The 26,892-nt window shown below is 38.3% G+C and overlaps 1 protein-coding gene across 7 annotated transcripts in view; it reads right to left on the minus strand.

The window, feature by feature from the left end:
- ADAMTSL1 (ADAMTS like 1) overlaps positions 1-26,892 on the minus strand; it is a 953,154-nt gene that overhangs the window by 699,725 nt on the left and 226,537 nt on the right. For all 7 annotated transcript variants that reach the window (XR_009051238.1, XR_009051237.1, XM_057720944.1 and 4 more), the window contains exon 2: positions 7,664-7,783. Coding sequence is in view for 5 of the 7 variants with exons in the window: in XM_057720944.1 (XP_057576927.1) it covers positions 7,664-7,783 (120 nt within the window). In the remaining 2 variants the exon portion in view is untranslated. The remainder of the gene's footprint in view (positions 1-7,663; positions 7,784-26,892) is intronic.

Here is a 26,892-nt window from a genome sequence, read left to right on the forward strand (position 1 = left end):
TGAATAGTGTATATATTATATCTTGGGCACTGAGCTTTGTCACTTTACGTTTCAATGATTTGTCAGTCTGACGACTACTAATAAAAACAGCATTTATTTTGTGCTGATTATTTGCCAAATACTATGCTGAAGGTTTTATTATGCATGTATTTAAAAAATACTTAAACCATAAAAACTGCAGTGAATAATAAAGTAAACTTTTCTGTAAACCACTAGTCATTTGAACATCTATTACCATTTTACCATATATTTTAATATAAAATATTATAGATATTATAAAGTGAATTATGCACACCTTTCCAACCCAATTCCCCCTTTTTGGTCTCTGTCCAGAGGGCAACCAACATTACAAAGCTGTAGCATATTTTTCCCACCTCTGTTTTTATATATAATGATTTTCTCTAAACAATATCTAATAAATAGTTATGTGATATTAAAATTGATACAATGGTATATTATAAAATGGTATCCTCTACCCCCAACATTATATTTTTGCGATTTATCTATACTAATGCATGTAGATCTAGTTATTTTAATTGCTTTGATAGCATTTTATTATAAAAATAAACCACAAGTTATTTATCCATTTACCTTCTGATGGATATTTAAGATTTTCTATCAACTTTAGGCTAGAACATTTAACGCTGCATTAAACACATGTGTTTAAGTGTTTCTCCAGAGTAGATTCCTAAAGGGAAATTGGTGAGATGTAGCACATGCTCATACTCAACTTTATAGACATTGGAAAGTTACTCTTTAAAGTAGTTAGACCAATTTATACCCCAACGGCAATACAGGAGTTTTCCTTATTCCTTCTTCCTCACTAACACTGCCTTTGTCAGTTCCTTTAATTTTTTGCCAATCTGATGGGCATCAAATGCCATGTCCTTGTTATTTTACATTGTAAATCCCTGGTGATAAGTAAGGTTGAACTTATCTTTACTGAACATTAGCTATCCATGTCTCTTTTTGATGACCTTTGTTTTTTTCCACTGGACTGTTTGTGTTTTTAAACATAATTTCTAGGAGTTCTTTATATATTATAGATATTTTTTGCCAGTTATATACATTGCAAAAAGTGTCTTCCAGGTTGTATCTTATCTTTTGACTTTTTAAAGATTTTATACATTAAATGTTTAATGACATATTAAATTTTAATGTAGTTTAAAGCATCAATATTTTCCTTTACAGGTTGGGTTCTTGATGTATTAAGAGAATCTTTCCGACGGTGAGGTCATAAACAAATTCTACATTTTCATCTATAAGTTTTAAAGTTATTCTTTTCACATATAGGGTTTAATCCACCTAGATATTATGTTTATGTATAGTGAACATTTATAGATTAATAAATCTTTTCCCGATTATTTGTAACATACCTCTGTCATATGTGTGTGTCTATTTATAAGTTTTTTACTCATTTATGTTGGTCTATTTGTCTGCTTATGTTCTAAAATCACACTGTTTTAGTTTTCATAGCTTTGTAGTAAGTCTAAATATTGGTAAAGCATGGCTCCATCTCTTTTCTTCTTCAAAAGTATTCTGCTTATACTAGATGCATCTATTAATTTGCAGGGAATTTGGCATCCTTGTGATATTAAGACTTCCCATTCATAAACACTATATATCACTTCATTTATTTAACTCTTCTTTAATCATTCAGTAAAGGTTTATAACTTTATCCTAAGAAATTTTGATCAGGGAAATGATATAGTCTGGCATAATGAAAAGGAGGCATTAACATGGAAACCCAACTGAGCACAGAGAAATCCCATCACATATGGACACAGTTAACCCCCAAGCTCTCCTACAGAATCCACAGATACACTGTGCTCTCTGATGACCCAGTTAGTTGCTCAAGGCAGAAGACTGACTGGCCTCTTTGATAGCTGCCAGCTAATCAGCAGTTTACTATTTCAAACAATAAGAAATGGAAAACCCAGTTTGCTATTGCAAACAATCTGTGTGTGTGTGTTTTTCTTCCTCCCCCTCTTTTCTCTCTCTCTTATTTAAATCCTGTTTTGCCCTCCTTGGATGAAATTGATTATTGGTTCCATTGGCTTTATCTGTATACAAGTAAAGAACATGCTGTGAATGAACTATTTATTTGAATTAATAGTTGATACTCCATTCAGGTTTTATACCTCTTTCAGACCTCAGTTCTTTGAGTTTTAATACGAGTGGTAACTTTCACGAATTACACTTCCAACTGGTTATTAATACTGTAAAATGGAGTTATTGTTGTCTATCTTGGGTTGTTCTGAGGAATTTGTATCAATCCCTTAGGAAAGTGTTTGGTGCACATTTGGCTTTCTGCAAGCTTCCTCTGTCTTTTTCACAGAAAATGTAGAAATAATACAGGTTATAGTTTAGAATACCAAAAAAAAATCAGAAAATATGAAGTTACATAAAATATTTATATGCTGAACCTAAAGAATTTTTTAATAGTTCATGACTGGTAGAGTCATAATGAATTAGATAAGTCCTGCAAACACAACAAATAAAAACATTTAAAACCATCAACAAAGTGACATATTACATACACTTTGTAGGGTGCTCTGATTTTTCCTTGTGATGTCATATTATATAACTCAAAGTAGCAGAGGTACTAGAAACCAAATCCAGTTTTCCTGTCTCAGCATATTTTCCCAAGAAGGAATTCTGGTAGCCTGTAAGCATGCCACAGACATCAAAGATGGACTTGGAATGCACTTCCACTTTCAAACCATCTGGCTCCTTCAATACCACTGCACATTTCCCCTTTGCATAAAATCAGTTAGGAAAAAATATGGTGGTCACTAATCAATAAGGCGTTATGAAGCTAGAAGTGGCTTTGAGCACTTGTGCATTTGCAATTAAATGTTAGTCCCATCTCTTTATTCCACAAACACTTGTGCAAGGGAACAAACAAATAGATCAAGCTTTTGTCTGGGGAAAAGGTAATTCTGTTCTGAATGAACACAGGTGGGATGCTAAAGGGAGAGCAACAAAGGGAGTCATTCTTCAGTAACTTATACGCTCTTGATACATTGCTACTTCCTGGTACTATGTCCACTAAGTACTCTATAAAGTAGTAGATAGCTTAGAAGTGTAATTAAGCGAATTAAATTATTATCTTCAGATGTTAGCAGTTAAATTCTAATGTTTCCTTTCCCTTGGCAGGGTGGGAAAGGAGGTTGGTAAACACCTTGAGAACATATGGAAATAGTTATATTCCATTTTACCTAAGTATATGTGTTGGTTGAACTAATTTTTTAGTTCACAGAAATAAAACTTGTGCTCCCAGCCGCCCACCCCCGCCCCAACCAGTCTTCCCAACTGAGGGAGAAAAACTATTTAATTTAAAACAGAACCATTTTTAATAAACTGCATTTTTTTTTGTTTTAGTCAAGCTTCAGAAAATTACTGACTTGACCTTAAAAACAATCTTCATCTTTTCACACAGTCATTAAAGATAGGAGTTTCTCGAGATTCTCTCTTGAAAATTCACCCCTGTTCCACAAATGACACCTCTATTTTACCAGTTATGAAGAGGAACACAGTACCCTCAATTGGAATAAATGATGACTTATTTTATAATAAATTATTTAAATAACTTTTATTTTCTACCAAGGGAGAGTAGTGGCTTAAATAACTGCTTTGTGAACCACAAAGCTACAATGAGGTCTGCACTAATTGTATACTGAAGAAAAATCTGATTCTGTAGTGAATTTCATGTTATTATCCTGATTTTGTTGTATCCAGCTGACAATGCAAACCAACATGATCTGTATCTTGACTATTTCAACAATGACTAACAGCCTTTGACAAACATCCTACTTTTGCAAAAGACGCAAATCACACACATGCAGAGTTTCAGGCAATGATTAGAAGTTTCGTTGCTTGCCATGGATTCTAGACAAGTGGCTCACTTAAATTGCTTTCCAAGTGTGGTGAATGGAATTAGCCCTCTGAGAGGAAGATAACTAAAAAATTTTTCGAATGCAATGCAAAAGTCAATTCATGCCAAAAAACCCTTCTTGAGGAGGAGCTGAGGAAGTGTCACTTAAAGGTCAAAATGACCCTCAACTCCCCCAAAATTAAGCTTCTAGGTGAAAGTTCCACAAACAAGTTGTAAGTAAGGCTGTTCCAGTCTTCAGAAGTTATCTGAAAGGCTAAAGAAAGAGTTCGAGCGAAGAAAAATTAAAGACCTAAAAAGACGATGGCAATAACTTTACCCAGAAGTATGACAAGGTCTTTCCCACAGTTAATGCTACCTCTGTCAAAAATGTTAGACATATTGGAGATAAGTTTTTTACTTCCATAACTATAAATTTCTAGTAGGCAAATTCACATTCTTTATTATAAATGCATACACTGGCTTGAAAGGACCACATGTAAAATAATCCCAAACAGTTTTTCATCGCCTCATTAAAAACTGAAGTCTTTCATACTGTAACAGGGAAAAGCTAAACTGGACTCCATGTTGCATCTGTTTCTTTGACTTTTGCTTTTTGTTACTTTTGTTATTATAATTATACACAATGGACTGCTTTGGGGAACCCTACCCATCTGTGAATGGCTGCAGAAAAGAAGAAAGAACACATCCTTTCCTGGAGGCTAGTCATCCCAGGAGATGTTTTATAAGACTGATAACTCTTGTTACTTTATTTTCCCTCCCTCTCTCTCCCATACTATATTAAAAGAAACTTGCATCCAGACCCCGGCAAGATGATTTTTTGGGGACACCAGTCTGCCATCTTCTGCTGGCTTTCCAAATAAAGTCATATTCCTTGCCTCAATACCTCGTCTCTGATTCATTGGCCTGTTGTGCGGCGAGCAGAGTGAGCTTGGACTCAGTAACAATACCATTTTGACAATAATCACTTTGCATTTAGAAGGATTTTCATCTATAAGATGCTTTTCATGCATAATCTGTGATAGAAATCTTGTGTTTTCAATATAAAAATGTTAACCATAGGGCAAATAGTCGTGGGTTTTTTCCATCAACAAACACTTAAAACTAAGCATTTATCATATGCAAGAGCAGGGGTAGATGCTAAGAAGGTGAGAATCTACATGGATTCAGGCCTCAAGGAACAGAACTACTAACCTGGTAAAAGTGGTAAAATATATGTCTAAGTGTCATTGGGTTACTAGGGAGGATCTACTTGAAAGCAGGTAGAATCGTACAAACATGTACTGTTGCGCAACAATTCTTCCTCTCTCACCCACCCGCCTTTGTGAAGTGGTTTTTGTGACCCACACCAGGAAGGTTTCTTGTTCATGACTCTACCGTTCTTCCTCCCAATTAGCAGAAACTCATACAAAAGAGGCACAAAAGGAATTTCACTTTTCTGGCTATGAATACAAGTAACAACTCATGTTTGAACTCTTCCCTTTAGACAAACACAGGGATTAATTATGGTGATTCATCTTTTCATGTCTATTTGGAAAATAAAGTGACACTTCAAATATTTTATAGCCTGTGGGCCAAATGAAGTTCTCAGGTAGAGAGACACACCCTCCAAAGACATTGTTAGAATTTCATGAACTTACTAGGAGGCTGAACGAGCTTCTGGTATTCAGGAAGCTATTCTCTCTCCCCTTCCCTTCCATTTTCTTGTATAACTCCAGTTTTGACTATTTGTGTTGGTCGGTAATTTCTCTTTCAGCTTAAATGCTTCTACCGCTCAATTATTTGTGACCTCAGTAGGTTTGAGGAAATTCGGCAGCATGCAGTTTTCATTATGGTGTAAATCAATGTAATACTATGTAATAATAATGTTTGGGACACACTTCAATGCTTGCCAAGTGACAAAAATTGTTTTTAGTGGCACCACTTTGATAATTCCATTATGTCCATAATTAGTTCACATTATTCAATTTCCTTTATGATATCAATTATGTAATAATTAGACTTGCTCATGAAGTTTGTATATAGTACCCACATAGCAGCACTTTCCAGGACTCTGCATACACCAAATTCAAAATGAGCTAACCTACTTCAGATATTGAATAACACCAAATGGGACAAAATTAAAATAAAATTAGAAGACACCATTCATTTAAGAAATAATAAAACTTCGGTAGCAATGTGTGTGTCCCATAGCAGATCACCAAAAAAGCCTTGAGCAAACAATAAAAGTTTAAAAGGCAGTCTCTGCATTTTCAGAGTTTAATATAAATATTATACTCATATAAATATAAATATGAAGCATTTGAATATTAATGATAGTACCCCTGGGAAACTTTGGTACCATTGCTGCCCACACTGTCACCCAGGCTGGGACCTGGGACCCTTTGCTGCAGTGCTGCAATACTTGCATCTGGACAAACGTCTCCCTGAGCAACAAAATACAAAGAAACTATAAGGGACTGAAAATAACTGCATACAGGTGCAGTTGGAGCAAATTCTGGACAATGAGATACAAAGAGACCAAAATGCTCAACCGCCACTTGTGAAGAGCTGGGAGCAAAAGTAAGAGTTTGGCAACAAAAGCAAGGTACTGCGCATGCCCCCTGCACTCAACACCACCTAAGGGGTGAGAAAACCAAAAAAGCCACTCCTCTGCTCCAGCCCCTGGACACACACCTACCCTTACCCCATATAAGGAACCAGCTCGCCCCACCCTCAGCAAGCAAACTAGCAATGGAAACTGTTGCTTATTCTTACTACCCCCTAGGGCAGCAGGGGCCCCAACAAAGCCTTGCCTGAATTTCTTGTCCAGCTTCTCATCAATTTCTATTGATTAAGAGGCCAAGAACCCTGGTGGTAACAGCTGGCCTGTGAGGAGAGGCTACTGAGAGAGCTAATTTACTCAGTGTCTGGAAGAGAAGTTTATGAGAGAAATATGCCAAAACACCTTTTTGAGAGAGGACTGCAAGAAGGCAGGTAGAGGAGGCGTATTTGCTTTGGAGGTATTCTAAGGCATTATTTTTGGGGATCCTACTATTTTACGACTGGACAAGAAACCCACTGGTTTGTGCATACGGCATCCTCTAATTTCAACGTACTTCTGAGTACAAGGTCATCATCATGAAAAGCCACATTTAGAAGTTATTCATCCAATTCTCACACCAAGTACAAATTACAAATCACAGCTTGATTTGCAACTAGAGCGGGATCTATATATCTCGACATCTCCTGTCAACTCTACTACTTGTTTTCATTTGAGAGCTCATTTTATAGACTTTTATTTTTTTCCCCCAAAACCACCACCAGAGAAACAAACTTTCATAAAATAAATATGACTAACACTTTGAACTAAAAATATCCAGAAAGAAGCCAGGATTGGAAGATGGTGGTATTTCCATTGACCCACACAACAATTTGGGCTTTACATATAAATCTCCTTTTTTCTTCACTCCTTTAAGTTATTACCATTTAACATTCAGACTTGCTGGCAAAACATCAGTTATTTTAATGTGAATTCTCCACGTGCTGCCTCAAACAAACTTTACTGCTCGATGAAAATGTTCGAAGGTCGCCAGACATAAGAAAAGTCAGAAAGTTGCCCCATATAGTCTGTCCACCGCCCTATCACTCTGCTTCCCTCCCCTGCTAACAGATATAAGAAAATAGCATCCAAACCTCTTCAGATTTGCTAAAACCAACCACCACCACAAGGCAGAATTAGCAATTGAACTTCTGTGTTTCTAAGAATAAATAGAAGAGGCACTGTACCGGGTCTTCAGTTTTGTGACTATTCAAGAGGTCAGACAGGAAATCTTCTTGAAGGCTCTCTCTTCGAATCAGTGTAAATTCCCGCAGGAAAACAGCCCCTTGGCTTTGGTCTCCGCATACCTAGAAAGATAAGAGCCAAATTAAGCCTTCAGATTGAGCCTGGAGGGAGGGGCCACTGAGAATTAATGTCTCACAGTTGCAGAAACTTCTTGGATTCATTTCAAGTCTGATTAGAGCAATCAAAAATGATGCACAGAAATACATATTAATGTGAGAGCCACTAGAACATTCTGGCATGTGGCTTGTTGGATGCATGCCAGGAAAGTCCCCTGCTATGTTGGCACATCTTAATTGACTGGTGTACAATGTCAAAATTCAGTGATTATAAGTTATCTTCAAGGCCAGGTCCAGCGTAGTCAGGCCCCTAGACTTATTCCATTGGAATATCCATGTGTATGTATCACATAGAGGGTCCTGGACCCACAGGGATCCATCTCTAGTCCTATGGATCTGAGCCTCTAGGTGGATCCTGACATTCAGTGACACATCTACCAGATAAGGAAGAGCTGGCCTGTACCCACATCTGACTTCCTGAGTTATTCCAAGGCTTTAGAACCAGATGCACTTTAGCTACTCTGGAGGGAAGCATTGGAGAATTTTTATCTAGAGCTTATCACATACCAGGTTCTTTACACATATTATCTTGCACCAGCCCCAGGAGGTGTCTGTTATTAGCCAAGCTTCACAAATGAGGAACTGGAGGCAAAAGGGTTTCAGGAATTTGCCAAGTTAGTAAGTGTTGAAATCAGCACTCAAATACAGCTTTGAATCTAAAACCCTTTTCTGTTCACTATCTCACTTTGCTACTGAGCTACTCAAATTTCCTCTGGTGAAGAACAGATTGTTAAACGTATCCTAGAAATTCAAGGAATAATCTATTCACCCGGGCCTCCTGCCACCTCCCTCTCTGAGCCTTGGTTTACTCATCATAACACAGGAAAGATAAAAGTGTTATTGGGTCGCTGAGAAGATAGGTGATAATATGTCTTAAGTACTTTATACAGTGACTTACATATAATAAGCCTTCGATAAATAACAGTCATTGTTGCCATTTGCAGCAACATGGATGGACCTAGAGCTTATCATACTAAGGAAGCAAGTCAGAAAGATAAATATATGATATTACTTATATGTAGAATCTAAATATGACACAAATGAACATATCTACAAAACAGAAAACGGACTCACAGATATAGAGAACAGACTTGTGGTTGTCAAGTACGGGGGTGGGGGAGGGAAGGACTAGGAGTTTGGGCTTAGCAAATGCAAACTATTATATATAGGATGGATAAATACCAGGGGCCTACTGTATAGCACAGGGAACTATATTTAATATCCTATCATAAAACATAATGGAAAAGAATATAAAAAACAATATACGTACAACTGAGTCACCGTACTGTACAGCAGAATTTACACACAACAATGTAAATTAAAAAAAAAATAACAGCTATTACTATCCTCAAAAGCACATTCTGTGGGACTTCCCTGGTGATGCAATGGTTAAGAATCTGCCTGCCAATGCAGGGGACACGGGTTCGATCTCTGGTCCAGGAAGATCCCACATGCTATGGAGTAACTAAGCCCATGCCCCACAACTACTGACCCTGCACTCTAGAGCCTGTGAGCCACAACTTCTGAGCCCATGCGCCGCAACTACAGAAGCCCACGCACCACAGTGAAGAGTAGCCCCTGCTTACCACAACTAAACAAAGCCCATGTGCAGCAAGACCCAACACAGGCAATAAATAAATAAATAAATTTATTAAAAAACAAAACACATTCTGCTCAAGGAACAAATAAAAACCTAAGCTTTTAACATACATGAAGCTCTCCAATCATATTTATAATATCTGTAATGAATACTATAATAGGTATATTATCTCCATATTATCTTCATATGAGTTTAACTTTTCAACTTTTATACATTTTGAATTTTATATCTTTTTATGGTTTTGGTAATATTGCTAAGGAATATATGAGTGTTCATCATATTAATTTCATCATATCCTTTCTGAATGTCTGCAATAGTTCATAATTAAGTAAGGTAATTTTAAACCTGTAGTCTTTTGGATAGCATAGTTTCCTATAATTTATATCTAAATGGCCTCTGTTGTTATACAGTACAGTCAGTGTCATTGTGGTGGACAGAATCTTGGGGCCCTCACTCCCTAGTGTCATCTCTGTGAATATATTGCTTAACATGGCAAAGGGACTTCGCAGATAGAATTAAGTTTGTTAACTTCAAAACAGGGTTAGCATCCTGGATTTTCCAGATGGGCCCAATGTAATCGTAGGAGGCCTTAAAAACAGAGCTTTGTCTGTACTGAGGGCAGAAGAGAAAGTCAAGGAGATTCAAAGGGTGATAAGGACTTGACGCACCACTGCTGGCTGGAAGATGGAGGGGGCCCTGTGGGAAGCGGGAGAAGAAAATGAGTTCTGCCAACTATGAAGGAGCTTGGAAGAGGACCCCTGCCCTAGAGAAATATATCTTTGGCCAACACCTTGCTTTTAGCCCAGTGAGACTCTAAGCAGAGACTCCAGCCATGCCTCACCAGACTTCTGACCTACATAGTTTCTGTGTTGTTTTCAGTCATCAAATCTGTGGTAATTCGTTATGGCGGCAAGAGAAATCTGATAGAATCATCAAGAGGCAGGGTGCAATGAGAGGTTATCTTATGTCCTCTCCCACATTGTTTCGTAAGAATTAACCAGTATATGGACTTCCCTGGCGGCACAGTGCTTAAGACTCCACGCTCCCAATGCAGGGGCCCCCGGGTTTGATCCCTGGTCAGGGAACTAGATCCCACATGCATGTCGCAACTAAGAGTTCACATGCCACAACTAAGGAGCCCGCGAGCTGCAACTAAGGAGCCCACCTGCCTCAACTAGGACCCGGCACAACCAAAGAGAAAAATAAAATTAAAATAAAAAAAGAATTTACCAGTATGATACAAGTAGAGATAGAATTGAAAAGACTAATTCTTGGGAATATATGCTTCAGGCTAACCTTGTTCCTATTACATTTAAAATTAATCTTACTTTTCTAAGATAGATTTTCTCATCAGGCTCAACAATTCCTTGAGTCTACAGGTAAATACACTTCAGAACCCATCTTGATTACGTAACTTCCCTGCTCAGAAGCTTGCAGGATTCTCCACCTCCTGCTGGGTACGTTCCAAATTCATTAACTTGCTATTCAGGACCACTCACAGCTCTTCAAGTTCTAGATATGGACTAGCTGCACTCATGCAACTCTCTTCCTGGAAAAGACCAAGAAACGAATTTAAAGTAACCTACACCTGATGTGTTTTTACTTTCTTGTTTTCAAAAAGACTAACGTATGGTGATCGCAACTGAACCTCACATCTTATGAATTATTTCTCCAAAAATCGAAGGCTATTTTGAATCTAATTCTATGATTCAAAGTGGTGGCCATCTTTAGTTGTGCAATGCCATAGTTCTTAAAAGCTACAATCAGAAGAGAAGACTAACAAACTTCAGTGCACTTTCTTTGTGAGAACTTTTGTGCCTGTGGAAAACACATTTCTTTTGTTAAACTGATTAAAGAAATAGACAAAAAATGACTCTGTTCTCTAAAAGAGTCAGTGAGATGTCAGATAAAAAGACTGAATACTCACTAACACTAGAAAAATGAAGGACAATCAGCAAACACCTTGTGCAGTTTATATTTTCATTCTCAATCATAACTGTGTATTTGTTTTAGAAAGTTTCTGCCTGTTTGTCCAAGAATGTTGATATTTTGTAAGTCACACAATTCTCACCAAGATGTTCAACTTATCAAATACTTTTATGTGATACCAAGGCAGAAGGTCTTCATTAAACTAAAATTCAATTTAATCCTGGAAACAGATAAGAATATATAAGTTAGATGAATGTAATTACAACAATTTCCCCCCTATAGATATCATGTGCAGATCTGTTTTTAATTTAATTTCTATCCATGAGTGCTATTACTAATTAGAGAATTTAAACTACCCAAATTAATTTGGTCCACATTAAGTTAGTTTTGAATATCTGTATCTATCTACCATGGACAATAATAATTATATTGTATTTTGTGTGTTTTATAAACACTATTACAATGGAGATACATAAATATTAAAAATATATAAACATAAATCTTATACTTCTATTTCAAGCTGATTTTCAGAATTATTTAAATCCAGAGTAGTCCTTTATCTTATTGACTATTTCATTCATTTATGTGAACACACATTTACTCAAGTATTATCATGTGTCAGGGGCTTCACTATAGCACATATTTCTTCCTTTCAGGGCACAGCCATTCTAATGAGTACGTGGATATGGCAGAGATGACTAGATGATCCCAAAAACCACCAGCCTCTCATCAACTTTGGCACATACCTAGAGTACATTTCCAAGCCTCCTTTGAAGATAAGGTGGTGAGACTGAGTTTTAGCCGGTGGAAGAGATGGGTGACACCACCAGGCCTGGCCCATAATAATCTCCCACTTTCTCTCCTCCATGCTCTTTTGCCTCAAGTCTGTTTGGAATGGAGAGAGCCTCAGGAAAACCTTGGAGTCCATTGTTAAAGGTCACAGAGGCTCCATTAGCTGATTCCCTGAGTGAATTCAGGGAAGAAGCCCACCCCGTGACCTGTTCCCTTACCTAATATTGTAATGTGAGAGGGAAGAAGAGGGGGAAAAACAGGGATAGGAGACTAAGAGATACAAACCACTGTGTAAAATAAACAAACAACAAGGATGGATTGTACAGCACAGAGAAATACAGCCATTATTTTATAGTAACTTTAAATGGAGTATAGCCTATGGAAGTATTGAATTGCTATGTAGTCCACCCAAAACTAATATAGTATTGTAAATCAACCATAATTCAATAAAAAAGAAAAAAAAGTTAATAGTTTACTGTGTTTGAACCACTACCCATTTTAGAGACTATTTCTTATGCAATTAAACTACCTTAAGTAATAGAATGAAAAATTCTAGGTGAGCACAGGATGCCACAAGAATATAGAGTAGGGCAATTACCTCTCCCAGGAAGGATTTTGAAAGACTTCAAAGTGGGGTTAAAAGGAAAAGTTGGAATTTACTAGCTGCACAAGGGGAATGGGAGTGGGGAAGGGAAGATTCTTGTTCCCAGAAGAGGAAACAGTCTGGGAAAAGGTATGGAGGCTTGAGGTATCTAATTCTGTTTGGTATGTTTTAAGTAATCTAGCACGACAGGAGCATGAGGTACATGAGAGCAAGTGATGGGAACAGAATGTGTACAGTGGGCAGAGATCAGATCATGAATCATGGTCACTGACAAACTTAAACAGCCAGTGTCTTGCTTGGACTTATGAGTTTGGAAGTGTGTGAAGGTGGCCCTAGGAGTAAGACTGGAGATGAGGTGACCAGTTTCAGATCACTGCAATTATTCAGATGAGAACTTACGAAAACCCAAGGGGCTGGTAGGGAAGGAAAGGATTGTAAGATTTGGTGGCCAACTGAACGGAGGGGATAAGTCTCAGGATATGTCTATATTTTCTATCTGGATTTGAGCACAAGAGCAGAGTGGATAGTAGCACCTTCAACAAACTAAAAAATAGAGGAGGAGAAGCAAGTATGTGGCTTAGATTAGGAATTTGATTCCAGAGAAGTAGAGAAAGAGGTGCCTTGGGCAAAGAAAGCAGAGCTTCATGCCTAGGAAAGAAACTTGTCTGGAAATGAGGGAATTGTTGGCATCATGTGGGGAGTAGATGATGGTTGGCATGGATGAGCTTGCCAAGAGAAAGTGTGAAGAATGAGAAGATATGAGAGCTAAGAACCCTGGGGAGCCCAGATATTTAACACGGAATGTGGTTCCATCTCAAATAGTCCATTTATGTCAACAGAAAATATCAACAAGGAGAACCCAAACTTATAGGGATTTTCATCATTTTTAGGCTTCCTTTTATTGGTTTTCTATTAAAATACATTGATGACAGCACTACATCCAACTTATTATAGATACTTAGTTCCTTGAGAACAGAGAACATGGCTTTATCGATTTATCATCCCCAGCCCCTAAACTCAACTAAATGTTGAATGAAACTAGAAAATTTCCAGGATAACTAAGACTTTAAAAATTCTATTTCTGATGGTCAGACCAGGTTTCCCAATTTGGGGTTTGGAAAATATGGTTACTTTACATTTGATATGTCAAAACTCCCCTTGCAGTTATAAGGTCGTTAGCATATCATAAAAATGCATCGAAACTGGCACCTCATGGCATTTTATGGCTCAACAGTGTTAGTTTCATAGATGGGAAAACAGAAATGTGAGAAATGAAAGACTTTTTACATGGCCAGTGGCTATGTTAGGATTAGGGACCAGAGGCTGTCTCTCATCTCTGCTGGATTCAAACCCAGTTATTCACCCACAGGAATAGGGCAAGAAACAAATAATCATTACTGACATACCTATCTGTTTCTATAGGATTTCTGGGCTCATAAGGACTGCTCCTCAGGAAGCATGAAGATTGCCATGTGCTAGAATTTGTACCCTATGATGAAGACTGCTTCTCCAATTGCAGTCTGATTTCCTGCTTCAAACAGTGACTCCTCTTTCTGCTCACTGGCGCACCAAAGTGCTCCTTAGAGAACCCAGGAATGCAGAAATACCAGCTCCCAGAATAGAATCTCATTAGATCCAGGAAAGCATGGAAGCAATTTATTGTTGTGGTATATGTTCTCTCTAATGGCGCTGAGTGATCAACCACACAGAGATTTTAGGGAGGGACATCGGTGAATACAGGAAACAAGGGAGTTTTCAAATAACTCTCTCTTCTCTACCCCATTAGAGGGAAAAAAGAGATGAAGGTAGTTTAAAACAAAAGGCCCTGAGTAATAAAAGTTTTTGCATTTGGCTTTTGGATACAGTCAGCAACTATGTCTATGATAACTTTCATCTTATACTTCAAGCTTGCTCCCATCACAGCCTGGCACCAAATATTCCCCTTGGCTTGAGCTGCCTTTCAGTGGATCCAGAAAATACTGGTTAGTATTCTGACTTGTCTGTTCACCATGCACATGTTTGCTGTAAGGAAATATAACCCCCCCCCCCCTTAGAATATCCTACTTCTTACAAGTTTGCTCTATGAGTTGTGATTAGAATTTGGAAAGTTAAACTACAGAGCAACTGGTTCACATTTTGGAACTCTCCATCATTAAGAAAGAGTCATCATTTCTATAGAAATTGTAATGTTGATGACGGGAGTTGATTAAGACCAGAGCTTTTAAGCAGCTATAATGTTCTTAAAACTCCAGGAGAGGCAGCCATTTACTTCCAGGCTGAGAGAAAGAGATGTAGAAATAATAGAGGTTTAAACATACAAACATGCCCTCACATTATCATTTTATTGTCCTTCTTTCTTCATTTAGTTTTTCTGTGAAAACTTAAACGTAGCCAAGCTTTTTGTCCCATGGGTAGGATTTAGGTTTCAGTTATTAAGTATAAAGTGCAGCACTGAAAACTACACTGCTAATTTTTTTTTCCTATCAAAAGGATTTTGTAAAGTATATTTATGTCCATATTTTGGTTCATAGTTTACTAAGAATTAAGACAGTGAAGCTGTAAATTCTGATCAGATTAGAATAATTTAAACAATGTAAGTAACTGGCCACTGTATTATCTAAATACACACCTATATTTAAATACCAGTGGGTAGTGAAATGATTGGGTCAGGGTTATGAGTTCTTGGCACAAGGGGGACACTCAAATGTTTATTGAATACTGAATAGAGAGTTTTCTTGGAGCCAAAAAAATCTCCAGCCCCGGTTCTGAGAGTTGCTGCTAAGTAACAGGGGGAAATAAGACCTTACATGGACTCAATCAAAGGTCCCCAATGTAGCCCTGCCACCCAATATCATTACCATCTGATCACCAAAATCAAAGCTACTTAGAGGCCAAGGGAAGAAAGAGAAAATCTGTGCCCGATGTGAAAGTATAAGTAATTTCTGGAAATTGAGCCAAAGGATGAATATCCTATCACTAGCCCTTAAAATGTTGATATATTTAGCTTAGGACAAAAATGCAAAGAGTCCCAGATGAAATTTCAGGATTAAATCAACTAAGAAGTAGATTCGAAATAAAAGTATAGATATTTTCAACTTGATTAAAGATCCTGACATTTGGTAACAAATTGAGTTTGCCTGATATTAGTAAATTCTATTTGGCAATAAACAAGGGTCCCTGATTTTTCGAAGGAATCAATCATTTGACAGCCTTTCTCTGGCAGGATTCTAATGGACTCAAATGCTATGAAAAAAAAAATCCAGTCTACTCTCAGTGGTCCCTTTCTGTTAATCCCAATAACCTCATTCCTGGTTGGAATATTCTAATATAGGTAGATGGGGAAATGAGTGAAGAGTAATTCAATTGCAAAGACAGGAAAACATTATCAGCACATAATCTCACTAAAAACATTTCCTCATTGAAATGCAGAAGGAGAAGTATTTTCAGAGGTTTATGAGAATATGCACCAAAATGTTTATAAATGTCTCCAAACTCATAGCCACCCATCAGAGGAGCCTCAACCAGCGTATCATGCTTGAGAATCAGCAATTCTGTCTGTACACATTCACGAATTTGTCCAGAGAGCAGGGAGGCAGTGTCACTGAAGAAACTGCTTTCATTGTTGAAAAGGTCCACTTAGAAAACCATCTGTTTATCTTTTTGTTTTTCAGCTCTTTATTGGAGTAAAATTGCTTTACACTGTTGCACCAGTTTCTGCTGTACAACAAAGTGAATCAGCTGTATTCATACATATATCCCCATATTCCCTCCCTCCCACGACTCCTTCCCACCCTCCCCATCCCAGCCCTCTAAGTCATCCCCAATCATCGAGTTGATCTCCCTGTGTTATACAGCAGCTTCCCACTAGCTATCTATTTTACATTTGGTAGTGTATATATATCAGTGCTACTCTCTCACATCGTCCCAGCTTCCCCTTCGCCCCTCACCCTGTGTCCTCAAGTCACTTCTCTACATCTGCATCTTTATTCTTGCCCTGTCACTGGGTTCATCATTGCCATTTTTTTTTAGATTCCACATATATGAGTTAGCATACGGTATTTGTTTTTCTCTTTCTGGCTTACTTCGCTCTGTGTGACAGACTCTAGGTCCATCCACCTCACTACAAATAGCTTAATTTTATTCCTTCTCATGGCTGAGTAATATTCCATTATATATATGTTCCACATCTTCTTTATCCATTCATCTGTTGATGGGCATTTAGGTTGCTATCACCACACACTGGTCAGAATGGCCATCATCAAAAAATCTAGAAGCAATAAATGCAGGAGAGGGTATGGAGAAAAGGGAAACTTCCTGCACTGTTGGTGGGAATGTAAATTGATACTGTTTTCCACTACGGAAAACAGTATGGAGGTTCCTTAAAAACTAAAAATGGAACTACCATATGACCCAGGAAGCCCACTACTGGGCATATACCCTGAGAACACCATCTGCTTATCTTTGAAAGTATTTTCGGTTGTTGTCTTGGGGACTGACTAAATCTTTTTAGACAGAGACTTCGCAATGCCCCTAGACCTATATTCATACCTACTTCTACAGCCAGTTTGTCCAGGAAAATCAAGAGTCTTGAAGTAGCTTCAGGTGTCCCAGTGCATGGCTGCCAACTATGCCAGCTGATAAGCAGTGTTAAACTCCCCGAAGGAAGGAAGGAAGGGCTAAACATGATCGCAAAAAGATCCGTGGGGGGAGTTAATAAAAACATTCTTATAACCATATTTAAGCCACTGACATTTATATACCTGGTGTTTGGACCTTAAAACCATTCTCGTATTCTGTTTGTTCTTCTACCAGCTTTAATTATTATTTCTAAGGACTGTAAAGATAATTGCTAAAAGGTTAAAGCAGAAAGAAGTGAGATGGGACATACTGATCCAAAATGTTCAGCTGCGTCTCATAATTCTTGGTTCAGGTGTTCCTATTTATTTCAGGTCTGATTTAGAGAAATAGCTATAATATGGTTTGACTCAAGGTGACCAGATGTAGTTGAATTTAAAGATCTGTCCCAGAATGTCAATGAAAAGAAACTCTATTACCCCAGCAAACCTTTACAGGAGGGGCAAAAAGTTATGCTTAAAAAAAATGTACTTTATCTTTAAGGTAGATGGATATCTACCTTGATGAGACAAGGATTCTTTTTAGAAAATAAAGTAAAGCAAATGAACAATGTAGAGAAGCTTACCCTAGTGGGGAAAGAAAAAGTAAAGGTAATACAAGAATTCCAACAGAGGGTACTCACTGTGTGTAATACGGGCTCGATCTATAGCTAAGCTGTGGCACTTACATCACTTGCTAGAAACATAGGTGCTGAAATGAAAATACTAAGAAAAACTTTAGAGACCATCTTCATCAAGCTCTTATCTTTTTAGATGGGGAAAATAAATCACCTCTGTAAGTGTAGGAAAGAGAAAATATGTGGGTTTTGAGACATCTCCTTTGGCATCTGTAAGATGGAAAAACAGCCAAATAACTCAACAAACTCAAATTACGTCCCCAAAATATAAAGCCAACTCTCTTCTCCCTGATTTCTCTCAGACATTTTAAGACCATCCTACTCCATTCCTATCAAAAGGGGAACAGAGGACAATTTTCAGAATTCGAAAGACACTAGGCTTCAGAACACTGGTAAGAGCTGCGACTCAGATCTACACTTAGATAATGTGAGAACACATGAAACAGAAAAGATGGAATCCTCTGTGCTCTGCTCCTAGGTGGATGGGCACATTATTGTCACGTCTCATCAGGACACAGAGAAAGAGGCATAATCTTCAAATTGTGCACCTGTGTGTGTGTTTATGCATTAAATATGACATGTGAAATGAAACCCTCACTCATGCCAAGAATTAAGGGAGAGAGTTGAGCAGCTAGAGGAGAATTTTAACGAAAAAAGGGCAGAACATAAAGATGTCTATGTACACATGCAATGGTAGAAATCAACTTTTTTCATTGTTTACTTAGCAAATGTTTATATAGATCAACATTATTACCCAGGTTTTTCGAAAGAGAGCTGCTTAGCTAAGAGGAATTTGAAGTCAGGGTACCACTCATATTCTGAATCAAGATGAAGATGTTAATTAGAGCAGGAGTGTCTTTCTCCCCCCTTGCTCACTTTACATTAGCTCTTTTCAGGCCATGAGGATGTGCCACCCAGATCCCTTGCTTAATGAAGCTTAATCGACAGACAGCCCCAGATGCTGTCCTCTGAAGTCACCTCCTTGTTGCCCACTGGTGCTCCCAGCCAATGACTGAGCACAGCAGAGATACCAAAGCAAGTCCACTCCTGAGAGATGCACAGCTCCTCGGATGGGTGACTTCTGCTCAAAGACTCCCCCTTCCTACTGTGACCAAATCTTCCTTAGCATTGCACTGCGGTCTGAGGCTCTTCCTATCCAACCTGTGGGTCTTGTCTCTCCTTCACTAGGAATAGCCCAAGTTACAGACCTCCTCTGCCTTCACCTTTTTCACCAATACACTTCTTGCTTCTTCATCCTGTGTTGGCACCTGCTCTGGACCTAAACTGACACAGCTTCTCTTCTTCTTTGGACCCAAGTACTACTGTCTGGACCCAGTGTTTTCAATTCACCACCCCTATCTGTATAAAAAAGGCCACCCAGTCTCCATGATGCCAAAGAAATGCTGGGAACATTTCTCTCTGCTCTCTTTACACTGATGTCTCAGTTAATGCTCTACAAAACTGAGAAATAATGATCAGCACTGGTGGATGAGAAACACCTCTGATTTTCATCCATGATCCTTACCCAGAACATCTTTACCTGGCTCCAAGTTCACTCCTTTTCTAGCATTCTTCATTCTAGCCCTGAAATGCAGATGCACATCAGATACCCACATTGGCTCAATGACTTTAATTACATACAAAAAGATCAAGGTAATAAATTAAATTATTTTGTGGGCAAGTAAGCTTTTATTGTTTCACAAACTCAAGAAGTTTCTCTTTTCCCTGGCCAGAAGTCTCACCAACGTGTGCCAATGTTACAGAGAGAGAAAAATAGGATAGCTTGGACCCATGCAAATTGAATCCCATGAAAAAAATATTCAAAGCACAATTCTCTGGATAGTGCTTTAATAGTATCCTTAGTGTAACTCAGATATATTTGAGTTCACCATACCTTCTCCCCACTGTACACACACGCCCCACGGCCCAGTCTCTAAAAAATGTAAACTCAAAAAATTGGGAGAAATGTATATCAGTGTTTATATTGTATATGTAACTGAAAGAACTTCAAATATTTACTCAGTATCTCAAGAAAATACCCAAGAAATGGGGAGGTTTATACTTAATGCATAGCAAGCATTCTTAAATGTCCACTCTATCCTCCTCACCCACTTCTGTCTTTCTCAATGTACTTCACACTGATGGCAGCTGTTCCTCAAAACTTTTTTGTCTCTCAGCTCCCAAGTTATTTCTGAAATTCAGTCCCTGTATTTCTTGGGAAAAGAGAACTGGAATTCTGAATATATTTGTGTATTATGACGTTGTCATTCTTTTATATTAATATTTTGTTCCTATTAAAGAAGCATGTTCTTTGTGGGGAAATGAAAGTACATGATAGGCACGTGCATGTACATCTATGTATGAATGTGTGTGTTTGTGTGAGTAGCAGAGGTCCCAGTGTGACCCTAAATTGTGAGACTAAGGCACGTCTGATAGATGATGGGTCTGTCTGTGAGGGATGGAGGAGCCTCCTGAGAGAGAGTTCATCCCAGCTTGGTTTAGTCCCAGAGCCTTGGATATCAAAGAAATAAAGAGCCACTCTACTCAGATTTCACTAAGTGGAGGGAGTCTTTAAGTGAAACACAAAAAAGGCATGGTGCTAAAAACTCCTCCAATAGAGCATGGAAGCCTGCTTTCCCATTTCACCAGGTGGAAGCTCTGGCTCCCTCAAGTCTTGGATCATCAGTTATATGGACCAGCAAGAGTGCTCAGCAAGGCCAGTGGCTATACTAGGGGAGACAAGAGCTCCTGCAGAGGGGGCAGGAATAGCCAGGAGGAAAGCGGGATTGTGGCAGGAAGTGGATCAGTGGTGAACACTGCAGGCAGCCACGTGGTGCTTCCACCCAGCGTCCCAGGCACGGAGGCCTTGGCAGTGGACATCACCATGAGGTCTGGAACAGGAGAGGTAGCTAACAAGACTTATTGCAGGTACAGCTCATCAAAGCATCCTAAAAAACAGAGAAAAAGGGCTTGTGAAGAAATGAAAGGCCTACAGTGAAAGGTAGGGCAAAAGGAAGCTATATATGTCGTATAAGCTACTGATACTCATGTGAATCCTTTACCATTCTTCCCTGCATTTGACCAAGTACTTTTTAGCCTCAAAATGTCACTGTGAGATTATAATCTCCATAGGAGAGAACCACCTCTGTCTTGTGTGCCACTACATCCTAAAATCCCAGCAGGGCCTGGCATAGAGTTGAGGTCTATAAATATCTGAGTAGTAAATTAATGAAGGTCTTTTTTTTGTTATCAGTTACTAATTTCAGAATTTCAAGAGCTTGAAAGAGACTTAGAAATCATCCAACCTAGATCCCTCTGGAGAGAAACTGACTGATTTTCCTAAGAGCATATATTTCATGTGTCAAAGTCCAGACTAAAATGTAGGTTTCTGGATGCCAGTCCTGTGCCCTCTCCACCCCACGGCTCCAGAGTTCCTCTCCCCTGTTTAGGTTTTCTCCCCCAAGAATTGGCAAGTACAGGATGTGGAAGACATGGAATCATAACTGACTGCAAGTTCAATCCATCAACAGTGAAATGTGGCTAATTTAAATGGGGGCTATAGTTAAAAATACAGTGTATAAAACGAAACATATGATAGCTGTCTTCTACTCAATGTTCAACTGACCATTTGTATGGGGTACAGAGTTAGTTATTAGATCCCAAACATTAAGAGGGACAACTGATAAACCAACAATTCCTAAAGAAAGAAAAGGCGATCGTGACTATCTGGAAAACCTATGACAATCAGCTGAATTAAGGGCATTTTGCCTGACAAAGGGAAGAAAGAGAAGAATTGAGAACTGTCTTTAAGTCTTGAAGGGCCCCTTCCAAGAGAGGAAACTTGCTTGCCTCAGTCCTCCTCACCACCTTCCTGATCTTCATTTCCTTCTCACCCACCTGCTCCTTACATTCTGACTTCTGTAGCCACCGCTCTGCTCTCTCCAAGCTCATCAAGGTTGGGCTTTCACCCATCTGTCCACAGTCATCATTGCCAATGATCATATGCTCTCTCTTGAAAGTCCTTCCCCCTTGGTTTCTATAATCATTTCGAATGATCTTAACTCTCTGGCCATTCCTTTGGTTTCTCATTTAGTAGCTCCTACTATGGCTCCCACCCACTAACCATAGGTGATCCCAGGGCTCTGTCCATGGACATCTTTTCTTCTCTCTTTGGTTGCTTGCCCTGGAATTTTTATTAGCCCTGAGAGAGTCAACACTCTCTTCTGGACAGACCCATACATGGAACCATGGCTCTTACATGAGCATGCCCTGCATTTCCTGCAGCCATAATTTGAATTTTACCACGCCCTCTGCCTGGAATGCCCTGCTTCCATCTCTTTGTACCAAAATTGCATCAGTCCTTAAAGGTTGTTTCTTTTCTGCATCTTCCTCATCCCCTCTAAGCACATATAATTCCTCCTCCTCTGCATCCACAGAGGTCCTGCTCTTCTAATTGAGATCTGGAGTCATGGGACCTGGATGTCTTAGCTCACCACTTCCCGTGCTGTGTGATCTGGATAAATTACTTAAACTGGGTCTTAGGTCCTTCATATGCAAATGGGAGAGACCATTACTTACCTTACGTAGTCCTTGCAATGATTACATGAGCTAACATATGCAAAGTGATTCGTAAACTCAAGTGCTATACAGAGTTTGGTAGTATCATTACAACCAGGGAGTCTTTTCACAGTATAAGCTAGCAGAGTATGTCCAATCAAATAAATTAATATTTCCATCTCCACTGACTCACTTGGCTGGAAAAACATGTGGACATTCCAATGCAAACAGGATTGGGGAGGGGGTGTAGAAGACACATGTCATAATTTATGAGATATGAGTCCTGGCACCTCATTTTTAAAGAAAAAAGCACAGCGTATTATTACTTCGCTAATGGAACATATTTTCATCTCTCTTGTGGTCATTTGGGAACTTGTCTTACCTCTGTAAAGATATCAAAGTCAGAGACCCTGACCTACTGATTATCCTGGAAGGCCAAGAACAACACCTTAAACTTAGTAAGTGCACAATATTTGTTGAATTGAATGAAAATAAATTTGGCACATCTAGTTTCAAGAAAGTGAAATTTAGCCATCACTTCTCCCAATAAGATAGACTTTTCAGACAATTAAATATGGTGCCTTGAGCATGAAATTGGCTACTTAGTAGGTAATGAAGACCCTGGCCCTATAAGCTTTCACTCAGAATCTGAAGAAAGCATTTAGATGAATTCTGAGAGTCTTTCTAACTCTGAGAGTCTGTGGGTTAATTAGCTAAAATTATTTCTATTATTTCCGCTGTCCTTCCCTGCCTCCTTTGTAGCAACAGACATAGAATAGACGTTCAGCGATTGGTGGAAACATTTACCAGATGATGCTGATGCTGCAGTCCAGCGACCACACTTTCAGTAGCAAGAGTCTACAGATTATAAGCCAATCTCCTTTTAAAGGCCCCCAAAGCATTTCTTTTTTTTTCCTTTTGGTCCTCTACTTGCCCCTGCAGCCTCTTATCCAACCCTTTCTTTCTTTGCTTTTAATGTTTGAGCAACACTGAATGGCTTATGGCTGTCCAGATACACTGTGGTCATCAGCTCCTCTATGCCTACACACTGTCAGTTCCATCTGCTTTGCATGCCCACTGATAGATGTCTACTGGTTCAGTCTTACTGAACTCAGTTCTGTTTGTCTCCACACCAGACAGTGAGCTCCCTGAGAGAAGAGTCTGGTTTATTTCAAGGTGCTCACCTAGCAGAGTATCCTGGCCCAGAGGAGCTAGTCTCCAAAGTTTGGCGAATCAGTACTCAACCTATTTGTCTATATCACAAGACTCTTAAATGCCCACTGCTCCTTAAACACTGCCTCGTGTAGAACATGCTGCCTAATAATCATAAAACAAAAGCCCCAGTGAGATGACTTTAGAGTATTTTTCTGTTTAGAGGTTAAAACAAATACTAAAGTGGGAGTAGATGAAGAAAAAATCCATAATGTAAATAAATACGTATTACATGTAGAGTTAGACCTTATCTTCCACTTGATCAACTGGAATTTAGGCAAATTTATCACTAATAAAAATATTTTCATGTTTTTTCAAATTGCCTCACCAAACTCTTGTATTTAAATATGCCTCTCGAGCATATTACTAAATGTGTCAAATGTGTCACCCATTACAAAACGATAATAAGGGAGGACTAGCCACTGAGTCATTTAAGGGTTCTGCTTATTAATTTTTACAGCATCATTGCCTGGAACCTAACCATCAACTGTTATCAATACCCTGGGAAAAGCAAAAACAAAAGAAAATCAACATTTATTTACTTATTAAAGGTAAGATTCCTTAGAACATTATGATTTGTCCTTCTTGTCTTTCCTAGACACACTCATGGATGCCTTCAACGTTTTGCTTACTCTTTATAAATGTGGCATGTTTTAATTATATTTTTGCAGATTCCCGTTTGACTCAACTTTAGTATCTGATCTTGACTTTAAGAGACATTTCTGTTTTATAGATACCAAATAAATTCCTGTACCCTGTTCGTCATTTTTTTTTCTGTTAGTGAAGTGTAGGTGACTGAATGTTAAACATTCTTTTTCAAACTCACACTGAAAATAGGATGTTCCATTTGTTTATACCATGCAAACATGAACAATAATGTGGTTTTTTTTTTCCTTTGATTTCAAAAAGCCCACTCTGTTCACTTCCAAAACTATAGCTTTTAAACTCTAAAAGTTTGTGATGTTTTCCACTGTTAAAACGTTACTATATTTCTAAGGTTTTTAAGCCTTCTTTATAGTTGTGAAGGAGGTTTTGGTCCTTTATTACCGTATTTTATTTAAACAAATATTGATTTAGCTTCTGATATGTTGTAAGATCTGTGCTAGGTGCTGGAGGGGGTGGACATAGAAATAAATATGGTTCCCTGCCTTCACCATCTTACAGTCTAGTAGGAGAGAGAATGGTAGGTACGTACCATAGTAGGCAGGTGTACTTTATTGATTTTAATTTGTATTTCCTTAAGTCGTAAGAGTAACAAAATGTCAAAATGCCCAAAACACAGTAATCTGCTACGTGGAGATACAAGCTCCATGCCTTGGATCTGTAGAAAATACTGGAATAGAATGTTCTCTCAAAGCATAATGACACGTTCTCTGAGAACTACAAACCATTCATGTTCACTTTCAAGCTTGCTAATGTGAATCCCTGAACCTCAGCTCTTGAATGGAACAGTGTCTAACAATTTCTTGGGTTGTCTTGGTCTTTTGGAACAATCTCAGAGATGGATCAGTCAACAAACAGTACTGAGCCTCCACTCTGTGTGCAAGACTCTATAAAAAGTCCTACTCCACTTGCTGGGTGTCTGTGAAAATAAGACCTATAAAAGGCCAAGCATATCTACTTTTTGGGTATCATCACGAGTGTCAACAACACCTAAGAAGACGGAATTCCCAACAAGCATGGCCATTCTACAATAATGCAGATAGACTGCCTGCAGCTTGGTCCCAAGCAACCAATGGGCTGCTAGAAACCAAGATTATGGCCAATAAGTGCTGAATGATGAGCCATTCCACCTCCTCACCATACCACCTACCCTCTTTCTTGTTCTGGTTACTTAGCCTTTTTTTTTTCCTGATTAATTAAAATAATTTGCCAATCTCTTTTTAGCAATCTGTAGCCATTACTTTGCTCAAGATCATTTACTGAATTCCTAACTTATATCAGGAATTGGTCTAAATGTTCAAAGAATCTTTTCAAATCTTCACAAGTCAAATTAAGTACTATTATTTTTATTCAATAGTTGATGAAACTGTTTCAGAGAGGTTACACACGTTGCCCAATAGTAGAGCTGAGACTGGAATCCAGGACTATGTTTTCTTAGAAATTAAGGCATAATATTTACTTAAATAAATATTCCTGAGCAAATAAGTACATGAAGAACACTGTGCTAAAAGCTGTAAATAATTCAAATATAAGATCCTTACCCTCAAAGAGAGTCTAAAAGGAGGGAAGAAATGGGGAGGTGTTAATCACTTAGAAACTTGGAATAGAATGAATTTGCTTTATCACCATAAAAAGCTACATACCAAATGTTGTGTTTAATATCTATAATATATAAATACATTCTTATAAATTGGTTTCAGTAATATAGAAGCATATGGAGACTATAAAATGAAAATCTCCTAAACTCTTGAATCCTCTATCTTCATTATAAGGGCAAACTACCAAACTGACTGAAGACCAAAACATTCAACAAATATTTTTTGAGCACATGCTTCACAGAGAGCCCTTAAAAAATATCTGTTCTTAAATATTATTTGCTTAAAAAAATATTTGTTCTTCACATAATGTATTCATCGTTAAAGTATCATACAGAATACACCACCCTAAAATATCCCTGTGCTTCACCTATTAAACCCTTCCTTGTCCTCCTAAATCCCTGGCAACCATTAATCTGTCTGTTGTTCTTTATAGTTTTGCCTCTTGGAGAATGTCATGAAATTGGAATCATACAATATGTAGTCTTCTCAAATTGGCTTCTTTCTCTTAGCAATACGCATTTGAGATTCACCAATTGTTTTTGCATGACTTGATAGCTCATTTCTTCTTATTGCTGAAACGTTTTCCATTCGCCTAATTCTGTGCACCAGATTAATCGCCTCCAGCTTTTGGTAGTCATGAGTAAAGCTACTCTAAGCATTCACCTGCAGTGTTTTGTGTGGATATAAAATTTCAAGTTGATTGGGTAAATACCTAGGAGCATGATTGCTGGGTCATATAGTAAGGCTTTATGTAGCTTTGTAAGAAACTGCCAAATGGCCAGTCTTTCAAAATTGCTGTAATAGTTTTCATTCCCAGTTGAATGAATGAGTTCCTGTTGCTTTGCTTCC

The sequence above is a fragment of the Hippopotamus amphibius genome, chromosome 2, assembly GCF_030028045.1.
Source record: "Hippopotamus amphibius kiboko isolate mHipAmp2 chromosome 2, mHipAmp2.hap2, whole genome shotgun sequence".
NCBI lineage: Eukaryota > Metazoa > Chordata > Mammalia > Artiodactyla > Hippopotamidae > Hippopotamus > Hippopotamus amphibius.